The sequence below is a fragment of the Artibeus jamaicensis genome, unplaced genomic scaffold (assembly GCF_021234435.1).
Source record: "Artibeus jamaicensis isolate MK-2021 breed Jamaican fruit bat unplaced genomic scaffold, CSHL_Jam_final contig_332, whole genome shotgun sequence".
Lineage (NCBI taxonomy): Eukaryota > Metazoa > Chordata > Mammalia > Chiroptera > Phyllostomidae > Artibeus > Artibeus jamaicensis.
This window is the reverse complement of record NW_026521788.1, coordinates 12,508,943-12,527,416: the sequence shown is the minus strand read 5'-3', so window position 1 is coordinate 12,527,416 and position 18,474 is coordinate 12,508,943. Positions and strand designations below refer to the sequence as shown.

At 40.8% G+C, this 18,474-nt stretch overlaps 1 protein-coding gene across 4 annotated transcripts in view; it reads right to left on the bottom strand.

Annotated features, from left to right (window-relative positions):
* The window catches only part of BICC1 (BicC family RNA binding protein 1), a 268,526-nt gene that overhangs the window by 26,391 nt on the left and 223,661 nt on the right, over positions 1-18,474 (bottom strand). For all 4 annotated transcript variants that reach the window (XM_037139924.2, XM_037139925.2, XM_053664008.1 and 1 more), the window contains 11 exons: positions 16,039-16,118; positions 14,081-14,239; positions 11,922-11,975; positions 11,296-11,490; positions 10,829-11,080; positions 8,496-8,627; positions 6,280-6,466; positions 4,252-4,413; positions 3,483-3,679; positions 3,220-3,352; positions 2,506-2,662 (listed from right to left, as the gene is read on the bottom strand). In XM_037139924.2, the coding sequence (XP_036995819.1) occupies positions 2,506-2,662; positions 3,220-3,352; positions 3,483-3,679; positions 4,252-4,413; positions 6,280-6,466; positions 8,496-8,627; positions 10,829-11,080; positions 11,296-11,490; positions 11,922-11,975; positions 14,081-14,239; positions 16,039-16,118 (1,708 nt within the window). The remainder of the gene's footprint in view (positions 1-2,505; positions 2,663-3,219; positions 3,353-3,482; positions 3,680-4,251; positions 4,414-6,279; positions 6,467-8,495; positions 8,628-10,828; positions 11,081-11,295; positions 11,491-11,921; positions 11,976-14,080; positions 14,240-16,038; positions 16,119-18,474) is intronic.

The following is an 18,474-nucleotide window of genomic DNA, read 5'->3' as shown; positions in this document are numbered from 1 at the left end:
AAGAAAATGTTTACTGACGGATTAGCGAGAATGTGAGAGTGAGAGTGTATGAGAGGGAGACAATGACTTGTTCCACTTATTTGTGTATTCACTGGCTGATTCCTGTATGTGGCCTGACCAGGGATCAAACCCACAACCATGGCATATCAGGAAGATGCTCTAAACAACTAAGCTACCCAGCCAGAGTGAAAAGTGCTTCTTAAAATGAGGACTAATTATCCGAATTACAAGAATTGATAATGCCCTATACGTGCACTTCAAGTTCAAGTCCAACTGCATGTAAGCTCAAGTACAGAGGAAATAAACAGTATGAGTCAAAGAGCTGGTTTACTCATTCATTCTTTTATCATTCATTAAGTTGTGCTGGGGAAAATGGGAGGAATTTAGGAAGGGCTATTGGAAACAAAAGGAGGAGCAATGAACTTTGTTTGCCTGACAAGAGTTCACAGAGGTTTCACTGAAGACATTTCAACTAGAATTTAAAGGGCACGTGCAGGTTCACGAGTGTAAAAGGCCAGGAGAAGGGCAACCAGGAGGGATGAGCATAAGCAGAGGAAACGAGGCATGCCGTGCAGGCCACTGGTGGTTCATAGCCTGAGTGGACTAAGGTCAGACTCAGGTGCTCCAAATAATTACTGGGACCAAATACAGGACTAACTGAGCGGATGAGAGATTGCAGGCAGGGAGACATTCTGGAGGGTGCTGACACTCAGATGAGGACCGATGCAAGTCCACACTGCACTTGATAAAGCAAATACATATATACTTCAAAGGCTTCCATAGAGAGAAAAAGCAAAATCAGTTATCTGACCTATAGTAAATAATGTTATTTTGGGGTATTAACACCATGTAAAGAAAAACACAGATAAAGCGATTTGGACAAAATGGTAACGATCATAACTAATCCACCACGGAGTTCATAAAGGCAAATCAGATTCTGGAAAGAAAAAAGAGGAAATAAAGGCATCTATGCCATATTTGCCCACAGACACTCTACTCTGTGAGGACACACAGTTCTTACCCTGAACAACATGGGTGTGAACTACACTGATTCACTTACATGCAGGTGTTTTCAATCAGTAGGCAGGTGGCCCACCATATCCCTGCGTTTCATATCCTCAGATTCAACCAACTATAGGTGGAAAACAGTATCTTTGATCCCCAGTTGGGAATCTGCAGAAGCAGAGGGCCAACTGTATGCGCTGCTCTATAGCGTTTCATATAAGGCACTTTAGCGCCTGTGGATTCCACGTGGGGTCCTGGAATCAATCCCCCACAGGTACCAAGGGACAACTATAGTTAAGTTTGGGGGAAGTCCAAGTTGGATGCAGATTTCTGACAGTGCAGGGGGGCAGTGCCCCTAACTCCACATTGTTCAAGGATCAACTGCATAAGAAAACTAATAAGACAGTAGAGAAAACTGGGGAAATGGAGGTAGATGGGGGCAAAACCTTTCAATACAGAAGCAGTCCATTGTTTTTCTTTTAAAAAACATGGGCTGCCTATTTGAAAAAAACAAACAAAAAGCAGTGAAAAAGAAAAGAAAGGAAAACACCTTTGTAACTATCCTATGGTACAGGAGAGTTGTATTTAATGCAATACAGCCATTTCTACTCACTGATTTGTAATAAATGCAATCATGATACTGTCAAGTGTTTATTACCAAAGCTAGCAGTTAACTACCTTGGAACAAGGGAGCCACAGTTTAAATTAGAAATTCAAAGGCAAATGAAGAATTCACAGCAGGAAAATACCTAACAGCAATAATCGAAGACTGAAAATCGCCCTGCTGATTACTGAAGAGCAGAGGGAACGTTAGAAATTTCAGAGTGCTATAGATAGTTTAGAGGACCCAGACATAAACCCAAGGCTCGTGAAGAAGGAAAGGCCTCCAGATAAAATATAATGGTAAAAATGATCAGATTATTATTCCTTAATAAAAACTTTACCCACAAAAATACCACTAAGATTGAAATGGGATACTACTCAGCCACAACAGATGAAATTCTGCCATTGGAGACAAGTGGGGGCCTTGAAGGCATTACACTCACTCACTACGTGAAATAAATGAGAGGAAAAGGCAAGTGCCGTATCATTTCACTCCTATGTGGAATACAGAAACAAAAACACATCCACAGAGGTGACGACAGACCTACGGTCACCAGAGGGAAGCTGAGAGGAGGAGGGGCAGAGTGGGGTGACAGACGGAGACTGGACTCTCAGCAGTGAGCACGGCACAGTATACACTGGTGCCAAATTATGGCATTGAGCACCTGAAAATTACATGATCTTACAAACCAGTGTTTCTTCAATGTAAAGAAAGTGTTAAAGGAAAAAAGCATAGAGAGAAAGGAAAAAAAATATATGGGTAAGATCGAATTCACTGAAACCAAACAGCATTAATTGCTGACAAATCCAGTTTTGTTCCACTGACTTACAACAAATCTAGCCTGTTATACAATTTCCTTCGAAGCATCAAGGCCTTTTAAAGAAGAAAATACCTACTGTAAGTGGGAGTTTTTGGTGCCTTGCAAGAGTTCTACTGTCTGCCTCTTGGTACAGGAAACTTTGGAGGGACCCAGCATCTGTTTCAGGTCACCAGCGTTCCCAGAATGGGAAGGGCTTCGAGGCATGCCTACTTCAACAAAAGCATCATTGCAACCTGCAGAGAAAAGAAAACAGTGAAAACTGAAAACACCAGCTTCCCATCAATTACCACCCACAACGGAAACAAACAGGAATCCAGCGCTGGGGAGACAGGGGCGCAGCTGCTTTCAGCTGCAGATGCGACACCTTAACAAGGTGCCTCAAAAACTCAAGATGAAACCTGAAGAGAAGATCCTCATATTTTTCAAAGATTGTTAGGGATGAATGGAAAAAAAAGATATATTCTACTTAGAAAGAGATTATATACATACATATATATACACACACACACATTGAATAGGTTGATGCTTTCCTGCTATACAATTACATTCACTTTAATTTAGGAAGTTCCAATGTAATGGGAAAGTGATTCCTTCTGTAAGAAGTTTATCTGCTTCTCAGTTTATCTTTCACCATGCTCTTTGGACTTTTATTCAAGATGTTGTCTTTCTGTACGCAAGGCAGGATGAGTCATAACTTGTTAGCAAAACCAATTTGAAGTGACTGCACAGACTTTCTACAACCCCCTCAATTCAAGTAACAAACCAGGCTGAAGTTCAGAATGAAAGATACCTTCTGCGGGGTTTGGTTTGGGGGACGCCTGCTCAGATCCACTCGTTTGTCTGGACGGGTCACTGTGATTCGCACTCAGCACTTTTTCTCCAAGTGATGAAGTGGATATTACACCATATTTTATATTTGGAGACTGAAATAACAGAAAACAACATGCAGTTGGGATGGCAATTCTACAATTCTTTACGGCTGCAAGTTTTACTAGCAGTGACTGATGTCTTACAAATAGCAGAGATCCCGTTCCTCCGCCTGAGGGACATTACCTGTGCATGTCCATTTAAAGCAGCAGAGATTTTCTTGCCTTCCGTCTGCATACTGCTGATATGCACGTCGACAGGGGTCAAGCCGGGAGGGGGAGACGGGGCTGTGTGCCCGTAGGCGGGGACTCCGGACAACAAAATGTTGGTTAGCGTGGCTTGGGCCGTCGACGGAATCATCAGGTGCGGGACCGCAGAGAAGCCTAGACCAACGTTTCGTGAGGACAGATATTAGACAGGGGAAAACTCAGAATCCACAAGTGCATGTTGTTTCCAGTAGCAACAAGAAAACATTTTTGTTGCTGCAAATTCAGAACAGAATTCAATTTTGATACCTCTCTGCAAGTAGGTTAAACATTACTACACAAAACAAAGTTCAAATGGAACGACACTTGAGAACATTGAGTCCAAGCTCTTTGAGTGAGACCCAGCACGTGCGTATGACTACCAAGCAATTCTAACCTCTCCAACTAGTACCTACATTTCCTTGCGTCAGGTCAGTGACCTTCACGTGACTTTGCCATTGCTCCCTGCACACCATGCTCTCTTTCCAGATCTGCTTGTCACATTTGAAGAAGATATGTTACTTCTGTGGAAAACTTACTGCTTCGTTGTGCATCATTTTAATTAATTTACACATTAGGGAATTTCTGTTAGGCTGCAGAATGCTTGGAACTGTCATTTTTCCCTAAGGACAAGAACCACTAGTAAACTTTATTTAAAAGCTGGTAATACCTACAAAGACATGCCTTTGGTTGTACTTAATGATACTGACCTGTGGCACTTGAAGTATTAGCAAGTGGGGGTGCCCATAACGTGGGACTGGGAGTGCCAGAACTTGGACTTTGCAAAGGACTGACTGAGCTGTTAAGAGCATTCAGGAGTGAGTTCGGGGTTGTCGAAGTGTTCAGAGATAAGGTGGTGGGGCCCAAAAGACCTGCAATAAACGAATGTAAAGTCAATACGCATAAATCCAAGATTTTAAAATAACAGATGGCACCAATACTGCCATTTGAAATGCACATTGATATAACCTGAGTGATAGATGACCTTCTTTCAAATATTCACATGAATTTTTGAAAATTCATGTGAATTTTCACATGAATGTTTCATGAAAGTGAAATGTCAACTTTCATGTTGGATACAATGTCAACACAGGACCTCGCTCACCCACACACAGATGCTGACGAAGAAATGCAAGGCAGGTGTGCGTCCAACCAGGAGGGCAGGCGGCAGGGGGCTGAGCAGTGCCAGTGGCTCTGCGCTCATTCCACTGGCCGAGATGAACAAAATCCTGCTCATTTCCCTGCATAATGTAGCCATCGTATGCTTTTGGACAAACACTTCAAACCGCTGACAATTAGCAGTGACTAAGGGGATGTTTCCCGCAGCAGAACGGCTCCGTCTGGCCTGCTGCAGACGGGCCTACTTGCATTGGTTTTCATTCTATGTCAAAACACATACGTGATTTCTTTGCACTCCCTCTCAATGTACACAGAAACTCTTCTCAGGAGAAAAAAAAACTGACCTTGTTTTAGGGATTTAATGCTTGATTTAGGTAATGCAATTTTCCTTCTGGCATTTAAAATATGTTCTAAAGTAAAATATGGATTTTTATCCAAGTTTCCAGGAATCTTTAATGCATTAGGTAATATAGGTTACATAGAGCCATAAAAACATTTTGGAAATTGAGTAATTATGAATCTCTGGTCAGTTTTCTTTCTCTCTGGTGCAGCAGGAACTCCGCTCCTGCCAAGTCATGTGACTGGCATTCCCAGGTGGGGCGCAGCGCTGTGTTGGTGTGACTGAGCAGACCCCCAGTGGGAGGGGCAACTTTCCCAAGCCGAAAAAAAGACTTGCCTTTAGTGTAATGGTGCCTAAGCAAGGCTAGTTGGTGCACTAATCACATTATTTAAATATGGTTTTTTAATAAGATTTTATTTTTAAAAGCAAGAATAGCTATGAGAAAAAATGAAAGACCGCTGAGAGTATTTTTCTTATCTCAAGTCAACACTGAATTAGGCAGAATGATTTGCTAGGTTACTGCATTAACATTTTACGTAAAGACTACGAGGAAATGTACAACAAAGTAGGGAACCTAGCATAACTTCACAGAGCTACTAACGTCAGCCTGTAAGATGGGACTTCGTTATGAGCCAGTAAATATCCCCATGGCTATTGAGTGGCTGACTCTGCTACCTCACAGAACTAAAGCCTGGGATGACGATGTTCTTTCATCTTAGCTTTGCCTTAGCGAAGAATACAGGTCCTCTGGTTCCCTGGGTGGCCGCGGGCTAGGTTTCCTTTGTGTCTCAGGAATGCTGCAGGCCTAACCACTGGGAGTGGGGGCTCTGCTCGCTCTCACCCCGCCTCCGCACACCCCTCACACAGATCTGCAATTACTTTCCAAAACACAAACTGGATAATCTGTATCTCTAGGGACTGATGGCAATATTGCAAACGCCAGAGAGAGAGAGAACACATAAATTACACTCGGCTTGCTGACTTCCCTCTCAGTGGCATTCCTAATTTAGGAGAACGATCACAGCCGAAAATAAAACAGTCAGACGTTGATTATTTATGTCGAAATAAGAAGAATCTGGGAAACAAATCCACGGAGTCTAACAACAACAAAAAAACCTGAAATGGATTGATTTGAGTTTTGTTGCTTTACACCTGACCTGAGGGCCTGAAGGGGGGAAAACAAAGCCTTTTAAAATGTAGTCCCGCACGACAGAAAGGAAGGGAACTGGATGTGCAACCCCCCAGTGACTGAGAAGTGCTGTAATAATAAATGTTATACCTAGTCCAGTGAGTCCGAGGCCTGCTGAGGCTAAGATGTCCAGGCTGGGACATGCCAGGCCGGCAGGACACGTTGCTGGGGAAGGACTGGTTGCTATGGTAACCCCACTGCTTTCAAGTCCGAGGAGACATTTCCTTGCTTCATACATATTTAAGGCATTTCGTTCAACACTTTTCACAATCACAGACTATGAAAACACACAATGAGAAAGAAAACAGTGACATGCAAGTAGTCTACAATGAATTGGGGAGGTGGGTGAGAAATGAATATGGTCGTAGGAATTCCACATAGGGAATTTATTAATGCCACTTCAGAGTCAACTGCAAATTGTAACCACTTACTACGTTTCTTCCTTTTGGTAAAACCATAAAACGCTGGTTACCATTTACTGGGTGTGTCCTGTGTTCCAAGAGCAGCAATGGCAGCTGCAAATATATTCCAATTCCCACCAAAACCTTATGATGGGGTGGAAAATATTACTCACATTCAGTGAGGACTAGGGACTTACCCAACATCAGAGCACAGCTGTAGGTGCAGCCAGTGACCTGGAGTGCAGGCCATCTCTCTACGGCCCATTCACGTTTACATCCCGGTCTTTACATTAAAGCTTTCCCCACTTCATCTCATTTTTGCAGAATAAATCAAACTTGTCTCCCTACAGTATATATACTGCATAATAACAGTCACTTACATTTGACATTTATGGTCTACTAGTTAACTAATAGACCTTGAGGTACCACTATTCCTCAATGGTGACATATCTATGGCAAAGCTCATAACAAAAAATAAATTCCTAAACAATAAATCTTTTTTATCAATGGACTCATCTAGAAAATTGGAAGTCTGAACCCAGGGGGAAAGCCTCCATGAACAATAAAGAAAATTTGTGGCTGAGAAAGCAGTTAAAGCAACAGTGAGCACGGGCACCAGCAAGGCATAAATAAATGGCCCTGGGACGCTGCATGGCTTCCAGGTTCTCACTTACAGTCTCTTTCCCCTTGACTTCTGCTCGTTTCTTGCCGAACACCAGGAATTCTTCTTGTGTCTGTCCATTTACAGGCACAAGTCCTCAAAAGTCTATGCACCTTCGTCATTTAGTCCTGGTGTCTCCAGTGACTCTAAGCCAACTCACCTAGTCAAGCGTGCCTGACGCTTCACAACACAGAAAATTAACGGCCTCGTCTCCATCTTTAAACTCACTGTATTGAGTTCGCTAAGAATCAATGGTCTTTTTCACTTAGGCGTGAGTTTGTCTTAAGCTGAACACTGAATACCACATTATTTATATATACAAAAGTGTATCTACTATATGTTATGCACATACCATTAAACATATTTGATAAAACTCACAGAAATTTAAAAACAGAAGGCATGACTCTTTGGTGTTTTACCTACCATAATAAAGATATGCATAAATATTACCATTGAGTACATGCTATTATTATGCAACTTGCTTTTTTTTAACACCATTCTTATTCTTCAATTTCTGGTACATAGGTTTCTTTAGAGTGTATAAGGTAGGGAGAATTGCGGGGGAGGATAAGGTATCATTCCTTGTAGTGTGACTGGATGGCCTTAAGTTGCTCTTCAAAGTGGTTGTGCCAATTTACACAATATTTGTATTGGACCACTCCCGTTTCCACACTTTCTCACTAGCACTCAACATCACTAGCGTAATCTCATTCAATTTTTACTGTATATGGAACTACTGAAATTTTGCAACATCTTAAGGGAAAGGTTCCGAGAAGGCTGAGTTGGGTGTAACTCATTACTAAAACATGTATTATTAAAGAGATGGCGACTTCTTCTTTAAATATCCAGGGCGAGCTGAGTGGCTCAGAAATGACTATTAGAGAACTGTACTGACAGGTACACATTCAATATTTAGCCTTATCAACTAGCTGGTAGCGTAGAAATGCTTAAAGTTACCAGCTTGCAAATTAATTTTAAAAGGTTTTTTCTTTCTTTTCTCCTCTATTTCTTAAAAAATAATGGTCACTAAAAATGGACTCCAAACCCCAACACACATAAGAAAACGATCAATAATGAATGTTATTACAAGTTTGTACTTGCATAAAAGAACTAAATATAATATATAATGACATAGGCATTATATAGGCTATTTAGTTCCATGAATGCGTAAATACACACTTATATGCAAATACAAGAAAATGCGACATGACACATAGTTCTCCAGGTCCAGACTCTGAACCGACCTTGCTCGGCTGTTTCGGCTTTGGTTTGATACTGACGAAGACATCCAGCTGTTCCATCAACTGAGCAATAAACTGTGGATCGACATCAATTTCTTCCTTCATGTCAAACATCAGCACAAGGGGAAGACAGCCCTAGGAAATGCCACAGCAACAAGTGTAGGAGGTTAAAAAGTTACTCATTTAAACATCTAATAAATTTAATGTGCCTACAAATAATGCAGTATTTCACAGATCTAAAGAGTAAACCAAGGTACTAAAGCTAAGTTACATACCTTCACATTTAAGATTTTATTTTTTCTAAGGCAAGAATTGCTGTTAGAAAAAAACTAAAGACCACTGAGAGTATTTTTCCCATCTCAAGTCAATACCGAATGGTGCAGAATGACTCACTAGGTCACTGCACACAGCTCAGAAGGCTGTGTGAAAATAACGTTGAGTGGCAGGAACTACTTTTTGGATGACAAAGCTGTGTATGTGTTGCACTTTTGTTTTTGGCTCTGAATTTTGACTCACTCTCCACCTGGGAAAAAACTCCTCTGTTCCCTGACTTCACCTGTGCGAGTGATGCCAGAAGCCAGATTCTCGACCACATGAAGGGCACTCATCCTGCCCCTGCGCCCAAACACGGAGAGTGGTGGCTTTTATTGTCTCCTAAATGACATCTAAACACACACCTGCGTCTAAAGATCTCCCCATCTTGGCCTGGCTTTGTCCGGGCAATCGCGGGTCTGTGCGTCCACGTGTCAGCCCTTTCCCGGGCCAGACCAGCCTCTTCACTAGCTCTTCGTGAAGACTCTACGGAGAGTGACTCTAGCTGGCATCTGCACTCATCAGACGGCTTCTTCAGCAGCCCAAAGCCCACCTCTCCTCTGATGTGGCTCAAACTTTATCTCCTCCCTCAAGTTAATTGCTACTATTGTCCCTTCTTTTAATTACCACACTATTTAGCACTGCTAGGTTTGGGGTTGTTTTTTTCTCTGACACTTTCTCCCCAGCCCCCAATCTACTGAGGAAAGGAGACAAATCACCTACACTCCCTGACACACAGCGTGCCCAGTGCCAGCCTAATAGCTGATGGGGTTTGTACACATGTATCGGGAGAAGGTATCGTGAAACATACTAGAACGAAAATGAAATTACTACGTTTCATTTCTCTTGTGGATAGAAGTAATTTTTGTAAGGACATGGCTATTAAAAAAAGGTGATGGTATTTAAAATACAGGTTAAACCCTTTTAATCTATCCCTCCCTTCCCTACTTCTTTTGATATTGTGCAATAATATGTCTCACTGCACATCTATAGTTTGGGCAGGGAAAGCAACAGCATGAAAAAGTTCACTGAACTCAAAATAACACCTAAAGAATTTGAAAAGCAAGAAAAAAGTATGAAGAGTAAGCATAATAATCTTTGGATATAAATATGCCATGTGATTAGTAGCTAATTAAAAATAGCTTCGTAAAGTAAATTTGGCTAAAAAATATCATTCGCAAAAAAATTTCATAAAATTATGTACTATATTCTTTAATGATTAAAACAAGTTTTCATCTATCAGAGAAATGGAGTCAACCACACAAAATTGGATTTTGTAAGTTTCTCAAAAACAAATTCTACAAGTTAATTACAGCAAAGGCCATATCTAAAGTTTACTGACTCAAATGTCACAGTAAAGGGCAAGTTCTAAACAGAAGACGACTACGGTGTTTTTCATAAAAATATTTGTTAGTCCACATTATGTCAGTTCATTTGGAAACTATCAACCTTCACACCAGGTTTTTAAATGAAGACAGAAAGGATAAATATATTGCAAATTATAAGTTGGAAGCAGTACTGAATTATATAACTGCCATTTTTCTTCAATGTGTAACATTAAAATTCATAGCACAAACAGCATTTTTTAAAATTATATCAGAGATTTATGAAATATCCAAACATTTTATGCTACCAAAATTTGTCTTTGAGGGTTATATTTAAAATGTATTTTTACTTTCTTGTTTAAATGGAAGACTTTGTTGAATGAAAACTGTAAACCAACATAGCTCCCATAAAAATAATCACCTTCCTCAAAATACAGTTATTTCATGTGAACCTCTTCTTGTGTAGTCTAAGTTTTAAAAAAGGAAAGTACTGCAAGGAAATTTCTCACCTATATAATGAAATTCGGCCCATGAGGCACCACCTACCTTTCTCATTTACTTCCTTACACCAAGAGCCTTCCTTATTGGACCAGGCTTCCAAAGTGCCTTCCTAAATACTGCATTATCAAGGTGTGTGCAATGACATACACTGTGCCCAAGGAAGGAAAAAAGTCGTGACACTAATGTCACTAAACCTACCATGAGATATTGCCTTGCGAGACAGACAGACTCAATGGTGCCCTGGAGGTAGACGGTGGATTTCTTCTGTGGGTTACTAGGGTCAGGAAAGTGGATCTGAGCACCTGTTCTCTGCATGATGTGTTTGATGTTGCTCCCGTTTCGACCCATCATAAAGAGATGATGCTGTGCCGCGATATCGAGCTGTGTGCTCACGGGGATCGCAGATGCCAAGCTCCCCGCGAGGTGTTCCAACAGCATGGCAGTGCCCTCCTAGGAGAAAAGTGGGAGAAATTCATGTACAGTAACTGTCCACATACAGGGGAAGACTCTAGTGCACTTCTAACAGCTACAGAAAGAGACGACAAACTCTATAAACCAGAATGCAATACTAGGGAAAATTCTGGAAAACAACTCTACAATCCTTTAAAAATCAAGCTCACACAACGTGTACCCTTAGGATGTTCGGAATCATCTCCATCACGTACCTTCACGGCACTAGTGTTGTTCTGGGACCCTCGCACTGTGACGGTAGCACCATACATGCGCGAACGCTGCTTGAATGACACTGAAATGTTGTATGTCTGGGATATGTGCTGGATGGAGGGGGAACTGGGATCCGGGACGGGCTGAAGAATTCCAGCAATCGGCAGCTCAAACATCAGCACCAAAGGAAGCAGCTCCTACAGTGAGATTATGAAAACCCAAAGCAGGCAGTTAAATTACCCTACATTTAGAAATATGTATAATGCATTCATTCTGTTCTGAAGACTGAATTTTAAACATTAATTGCTTTCATTATAGACATAAGCTTGGGTAGACTATGTAAAGTTTCTTATAGGAAAGGAGCCCTTGATGGAACCAGAAAGTTGATCACTTTAACTAACTATGGCATTTTCCTTGGGACTCTGATTTCAAAATCACCAGAGAACTGAATGAGGTAATATCCAGAATGTTTCTAAGAAACTTCTTTAACACATTAAACCAACTTCTGTCAGTCCCACATACTGAACACATGATTTTATTATAAATGGACCAATTATGATATTTTTAATACTCTATAGTGAAAATATTGCTGATAGTGATTCACAGTATTAAAGTAATAAATAGTTACCCGAATTCTAACTCGAGCAGACTCTACTCCTGCCGGCTGTCCTGCTATAGAAACCTGCAGAGAGAAGGAAGCACAGTCAGAGGCGTGAAGCCACATCTGCTTTTCGAGTTACCTATACCCTTGCTGCTCAAAGTGTCCTCCAGGAAAAAACGGCATGTTGGCCCAGTGACCCCACTTCTGGGACTATATCCTCAGAAACTCAAAACACTAATTTGAAAGAACATATGCACCCCTGTGTTTATAGCAGCATTATTTATAAACAGCCAAGACCTGGAAACAGCCCAAGTGTCCCTCAGTAGATGAGCGCATAAAAAAGCTGAGGTACATATACACAATGGACTATTCATCATGAAGAAAATCTTTCCTTTTGTGACAGCATGGGTGGACCTGGGGATTATTATGCTAAGTGAAATAAGGCAGTCAGAGAAAAACAAATACCATTTGATCTCACTTTTATGTGTGGAATCTAATGAACAAAATAAACAAACAAAACAGAAACAGAGGCACGGACACATGAAACAGACTGACAGCTGTCAGAGGGGAGCGGGGCAAGGGGACTGGATAAAAGAAGGTGACGAGATTAAGCAAAAAACCACACATATGTAACAGACACAGACAACTGTGTGGTGATAGCCAGAGGGAAAGGGGGTGGGTACTTGGAGGTGGGCAAAGCGGGGGATGGGGATGGGCAGAGACTCTGCCTGGGAGGATGAGTGCATGATGCAGTGTGCAGATGATGTTTTATTGAGTTGTACACTTGAAACTTACATGGTTTGGAGACTCAATGTCACCCCAATAAATTCAATGTTTTTAAAAAAAGGATCTCGGGCACCAACCCAGACCTGCTTAATCATAATCTGCATTTTAATGAGCTCTTTGGGTAATTTGTGTCAGTTGGTCTACATCACCCCCTGGGCTTACCCTCCCCCATGAGGTTGTCCTGCCTCCTTTATAATTTCTCCCATTCACTGCATTTTCTCCCTTTTGTTTAAAGTCCTTGCCAACTAGATGAGTATCAGTCTGCGGTGATACTGCTGCACTAGGTTCTTCAGACACTGACTCCCGTGCTAGCTGGTAAAAGCTGTTGCTCTAACACCCACCTCCAGCCCCTGGGGTCCCTGGACTTGCCCAGGGTGCATCAACTAAAGAATTAACCGGCATCAGGCTATGTGTGGGAGGCCCCAGGACGCTGCTCTCGGAACACATGCTTACGCCATTCCAGTGGCCAAATGTTCTGAACACTGCCCTTGCTTTGCACCATAGCTTTGGGTCTGGTTCCCGGGTATGTGTCCCATTGTCACATCAGTCCCCTTTGGGACAAATCAGTTTCTAGTATCCTGATTAGCTTAGAAGAGGGAAAACGTCTACATAACACAAATAATATTATCTGTTCTTCAAGTATGCACTTAAAATGCTTTCATGGGTGAGTTCCATTTGTTTCCAAACATAAGAAGAAAAATGCGTAGGAACTAAAAAGAGACACAATTTAGAAGTACAAACTGGTAGTTACAGAATAGTGACAGGGATGTGAAGTGCAGCACTGGGAACACAGTCAACAATATTGTAGTAACTACGTGTGGTGCTAGATGGGCAAGAGATTTATCGGGGTTGTCAGTTCTATAAATGCCTAATCAGGGCCCTGTACACCTGAAACTAATATAGTAGTGTAGGTCAGCTGTAATTCAAAAATAAATGTTTTATTTTTTAAGAGAAAGATGTAATTCTATGTAATGCACTCTATGAGCTGCACTCTATGAGCACTCTATGAGCTGGGGTGCTCATGCATTGCCTCTCAGAAGGTGAGATGGTGCAGCCGGGAATGCTGCACAGAGAACCCCAGCATGGGTAAGGCGGGGCAAGCCTCGGGCCCTTGCCTAATTCACACGCTCTCCCGGCCTTCCCTTAGGGACTTCATTGTATGCTGCCATCACTTTCTGCCACGCCCCACGCCTCCCCATCTCTGCTACCAACCGACCACTTAAGAGATCAAGAGTCTAAGGTCCACCAACATCTCATCCCCTTAAAGAAGCAGAGTACTTTAAATCTCCACTACATGTCATCTCCATGGTTACTTTTTTGCTCTCATCTCCTCCCAAAAACATGCACGTGGAAAACTGCAAACATCGTTACATACAAATCCATGTGAAAAGACAAAGCACCTGGTTGCTTTTCTCTGCTTGGTTATTCCTGTTGGAATCTGGAAAGTGGATGTGGCACCCTGTCTCCTCCATCACTTTTTTAATATTGTTGCCACCTTTGCCGATTACATGAGAATGTTCTGTATGTGACACATCCATCTTCAAGGTGACCCGGTTGCTCTGTGTGGAAATAATGTGTTAATTCTTGGTGCAGGAAAGGGAAGGAACAACTTCCTAAAACACTCCCTCCCCAGGGAACGGTACGAACAGTGAGTGAACCACAGCAGGCTGCATGGACTTCTTAATGAGGTCACCTTAATCTACAAGTGTTCGTGTCTCTCTATTTCTCATTGGCTATAAAAAAAGAATTCTTATAATAAGACAAATTTTTCATATGAAATAGATATAATCTTCACCGAGATAATTTTTGGAAAGTAGTTTTCAAATAAAATCAGCTACAATTACAAATAAATTACTCTTTTTTTCTTTAATATACATTATTCATGAAATATTTAATTCAAATAACTACAAAATAGATGGAAACACCGTTACAAGACTGACTCAATACAGATGTGCATATGTGTGTGTGTGTGTGTGTATATATATGTGTGTGTGTGTGTGTATGCATGCTAGTAGGATTGGAGAACTAAGATAGGAAAGTAGCAATAAAAATAAATCTCAGTCTGAATAAAGAAGTATTTACAAGCATTTTCACAACTTCTACGTTATTGTATGTCAAACTTTACACAGGAGACCTGCTACTCTCTCTGGCGGGAAGAAGAGAGAAGAGTGAAGAAGAGATCACAAAGCACAGATCTCCAATAGTGAAATGGTTTAAGTAAAACAACACAAAGTGTGAGATTAAATTAGAGCAAAATGTAAAATGCTAAGACACAATGAAATACTGTGGTTTTATGGAATCTATGTATTTAATTTTGGAAAATTTAATGTTATAAAATTATAAAGAATGATATGAAATCTTTTCTCATTTATAAGATTCGAAAATTCTTCAGTCCTTAGGAAGTAAAATTTAAAAGTCAAAACGCAACAAGATATGAAAAATATCAAGTTTTACATCTTCTGAATTCTTAAATTTTAAATATACCTATTAAATACTTGGGTTTTTAAACTTAGTTCTTTTAGTTTGACCTTAGAAATACAAGAAGATACTGTTCTTTAGAGAAATTTCTAAAATAGTTAATAATTATAAAGAAAATAATTCTTAAGAATAAAAAACAAAAAGGAACAAGAAAAGAAAAGAAAGAGAAAGCAATCAGACACCATTTCAATGACCCATTGGTGGTTAAGAGCCAGACAGCCTGGATTTGAATCCCGCCTCCCACTTCTCGGCGATTGGATCCTGCCTGGTTCAATTCCCTAACATCTCTGTGCTGAGTTATGAAAATTAAAAAATTAATATTTTAAAAGTGCTTAGCAAAGTGCCCAGCATTTAGTAAGTGATTTAAAGTGTTTACTAAAATTAATACTCACAAATGAGTGTGCACTTTTATATCTTTAAATGTCCCTATTATTTCTATATGTAGCTGCAGAGAAAGAATGCACAGAAGTGTCAGATCGCACTTCCACGTCACACACAGCGCTACATGGAGGGTCATTTCCGTGTTCTACGGGCAACGTGAAGGCCGATATGCCAATTCCTACCTTTCTCCATTACTCGTCCTACACAAATCAGGATCGATGTCTACTTGTGAACACAGCACATACATACATACATACATTTACACACACACGTGTGTGTATACCCATGTAGATATAACATTATTCAATTACCCAGTACGAAAGAACCGATTAGATTTTAAACAGAACTTTACACCCATTGTAGAATCACATGTGCTTATTTTAAAACCCACCATTACTGTCTCCTGGTTTTTCTTCTCCAAATGGTCTTTCATAACAGCATGAAGTAGCCCTTGCAGAGACAAGGTTCTGACATCTGAGTGTCCTTAACATTCACTTACTTTTGTGTCTAAGACAGACATGATCATTTCCTTGGCTTCTTTAACATCTTCTTTCTTTCCAGAAACCTTAATATGGGGATCTACAAGAAATCAAAAACAAACAGCTCATGTGAAGCCTCCAAACTCTTGTTTTATTTTTATTTTTAAAATACTTTATTTATTTTTTAGGGAGGGGAAGGGAAAGAGAAAGAGAGGGAAAGAAACATCAGTGTGTGGTTGCCTCTCACATGCCCCCTACTGGGGACCTGGCTTGCAACCCAGGCATGTACCCTGATTGGGAATTGAACCAGCGACCCTTTGGTTTGCAGGCCAGCACTCAATCCACTGAGCTATACCAGCCAGGGCCAAACTTTTGTTTTAAAACTGATGTTACAATATAAAAAAAAGAGATTCTATAATATATTCAAAATTTGATTCATTCTAAGTATATTATCACTGATGTAGTGATGTAGAACAATAAAGACAAGAATATAAAAAATATCTAAGTCATACATTCATCTGTGTTTTTCCTTCTTAAAACTGATTAAACCATTTAACTTTAAATGTAATTAAAAAAAGAGTATACCATGTAAATATTTTAAACAAGTAAGGAGGTCTACAAATTCCACTTATTAACTGATCTCTCGCTACATTCCGGGCCTTATTCTACAACTTTAAGGGCATTAAACCATTTAATCTATACCAGAGCATTCTTTGTATGGTTGTTTACAGAGGAAACTACTGTTAATAGAAAAAAAACTTAATCTTCCTTCAGAAATACTTAATATTCATTAAAAATTAGTATTAAGTGACTTATATGTGATCTCTCTTGGAAAAGTCCAGCCACTGTTAATATAACGAGAATGGTTTGCATGACATCCATGTAACCTGGCAGCCAAGGAGAGTGGGCAGGAATGTGCGTGTGTGAATAATGATGACTTCATTGTACTAGTCAGTGGGGACAGTAGGTGCCATTGAGCATGTGTACTGTGTGGTCATCGTATTCAAAATGATTGAGCAAGTACAGCAACAAATTTGCATAAAATTTTGCATTAAGCTTTAACATTCCTCCACAGAAACTATGCAGATTATTCAGAAGGCTTTCGGAGAAGATGTAATGAGTGCAGCACAAATAAAAGTGTGGCACAGATGCTTTAAAGACGGTGGAGAATCTGTTGAAAGGGATCCACATTCTGGAAGGCCTGCAACAAGCAGAACACCTGAGAATGTTGAACGTATATGGGCTGCAATCAACAAAGATCAGGGACTGACTGTGTGAGAACTAGGAGCGTATCTGGGGATTCCAAAAACTACTGTGTCTGAGATTTTGACACAAGACCTTGGCATGAAATGTGTTGTGGCAAAATATATTCTGCAGTTTCTGCTGCTAAAGCAGAAGGAGCATTGTGCTGGCAGGTGCTAATGACTTGATTCAAACTGCTATTTCCTCAAGAAGGTCATAACCAGAGAATGGCGGGTCTACGGCTCTGATTTGGAAATGAAGGCCCAGTCGTCCCAATAGAAGTCTCCTGGTTCTCAATGCCCGAAGAAAGTGCAGAAAAGTCACAGTAAGATAAAGACCATGTTAACTGTGTTTTTTGATTGGGAAGGTGTTGTCCATCATGAGCACGCCCCTCCAGGCCAAACAATTAATAAGGAGTACTACCTCCATGTTCTTCATTAGTTAGGAATGCAACACGACAAAAATCAGCCATAGCTATGGACAACTGGTGATTGGCAACTTCATCACAACAATGCGCCCCCTCATGCACTATCTTGGGCAGAGCTTTTTGGCAAAACACCAAATCACTCAGGTGACTCAGCCCCTCTACAGCCCAGATTTGGTGCCCTGAGACTCCTGGCTTTTCCCAAAACCAAAATCACCTTTGAAAGGGAAGAGATTTCAGGCTGTCATCGAGATTTGGGAAAACACAGTAGGGCAGCTGATGGCGATTCCAACTAAGGATTTTGCAGTGTTTTGAACTGTGGAAGACATGTTGTGAGAACTGTGTGAGGTGCCAAGGTGCCCACTTTGAGGGAGACTGAGGTGTCATTGTCCTACATACAATGTTTCTTGTATCTTCTTCAGTAAATGTCTCGACTTTTCATAGCACATGGCTGGATACTTTCTGGACTGACCCAGGCTCATACATATTACATCTGCTGCTTACTAATGCCATGGAACGTTGTATAGGCAAGCATTCATTCATTCAGCATATATTTTCTGAACTTCCACTCTGTACCAGTGCATTATTCTAGGGGCTAGGGGATTTGTCAGGGAAGAAAAAGACCCTGTCCACATGGAGTTTACAGTCTTGTGCAGGGAGACAAAAATGAATCAAATGAATAAATTACCTAGTATATTAGAGCGTAACTGCTGAGGGAAAAACAACAAAGGATCAAAAGTACCAGCTATGAGACAGGGGTGGAGGCATTAGCCTCACGACAAGTGAGATG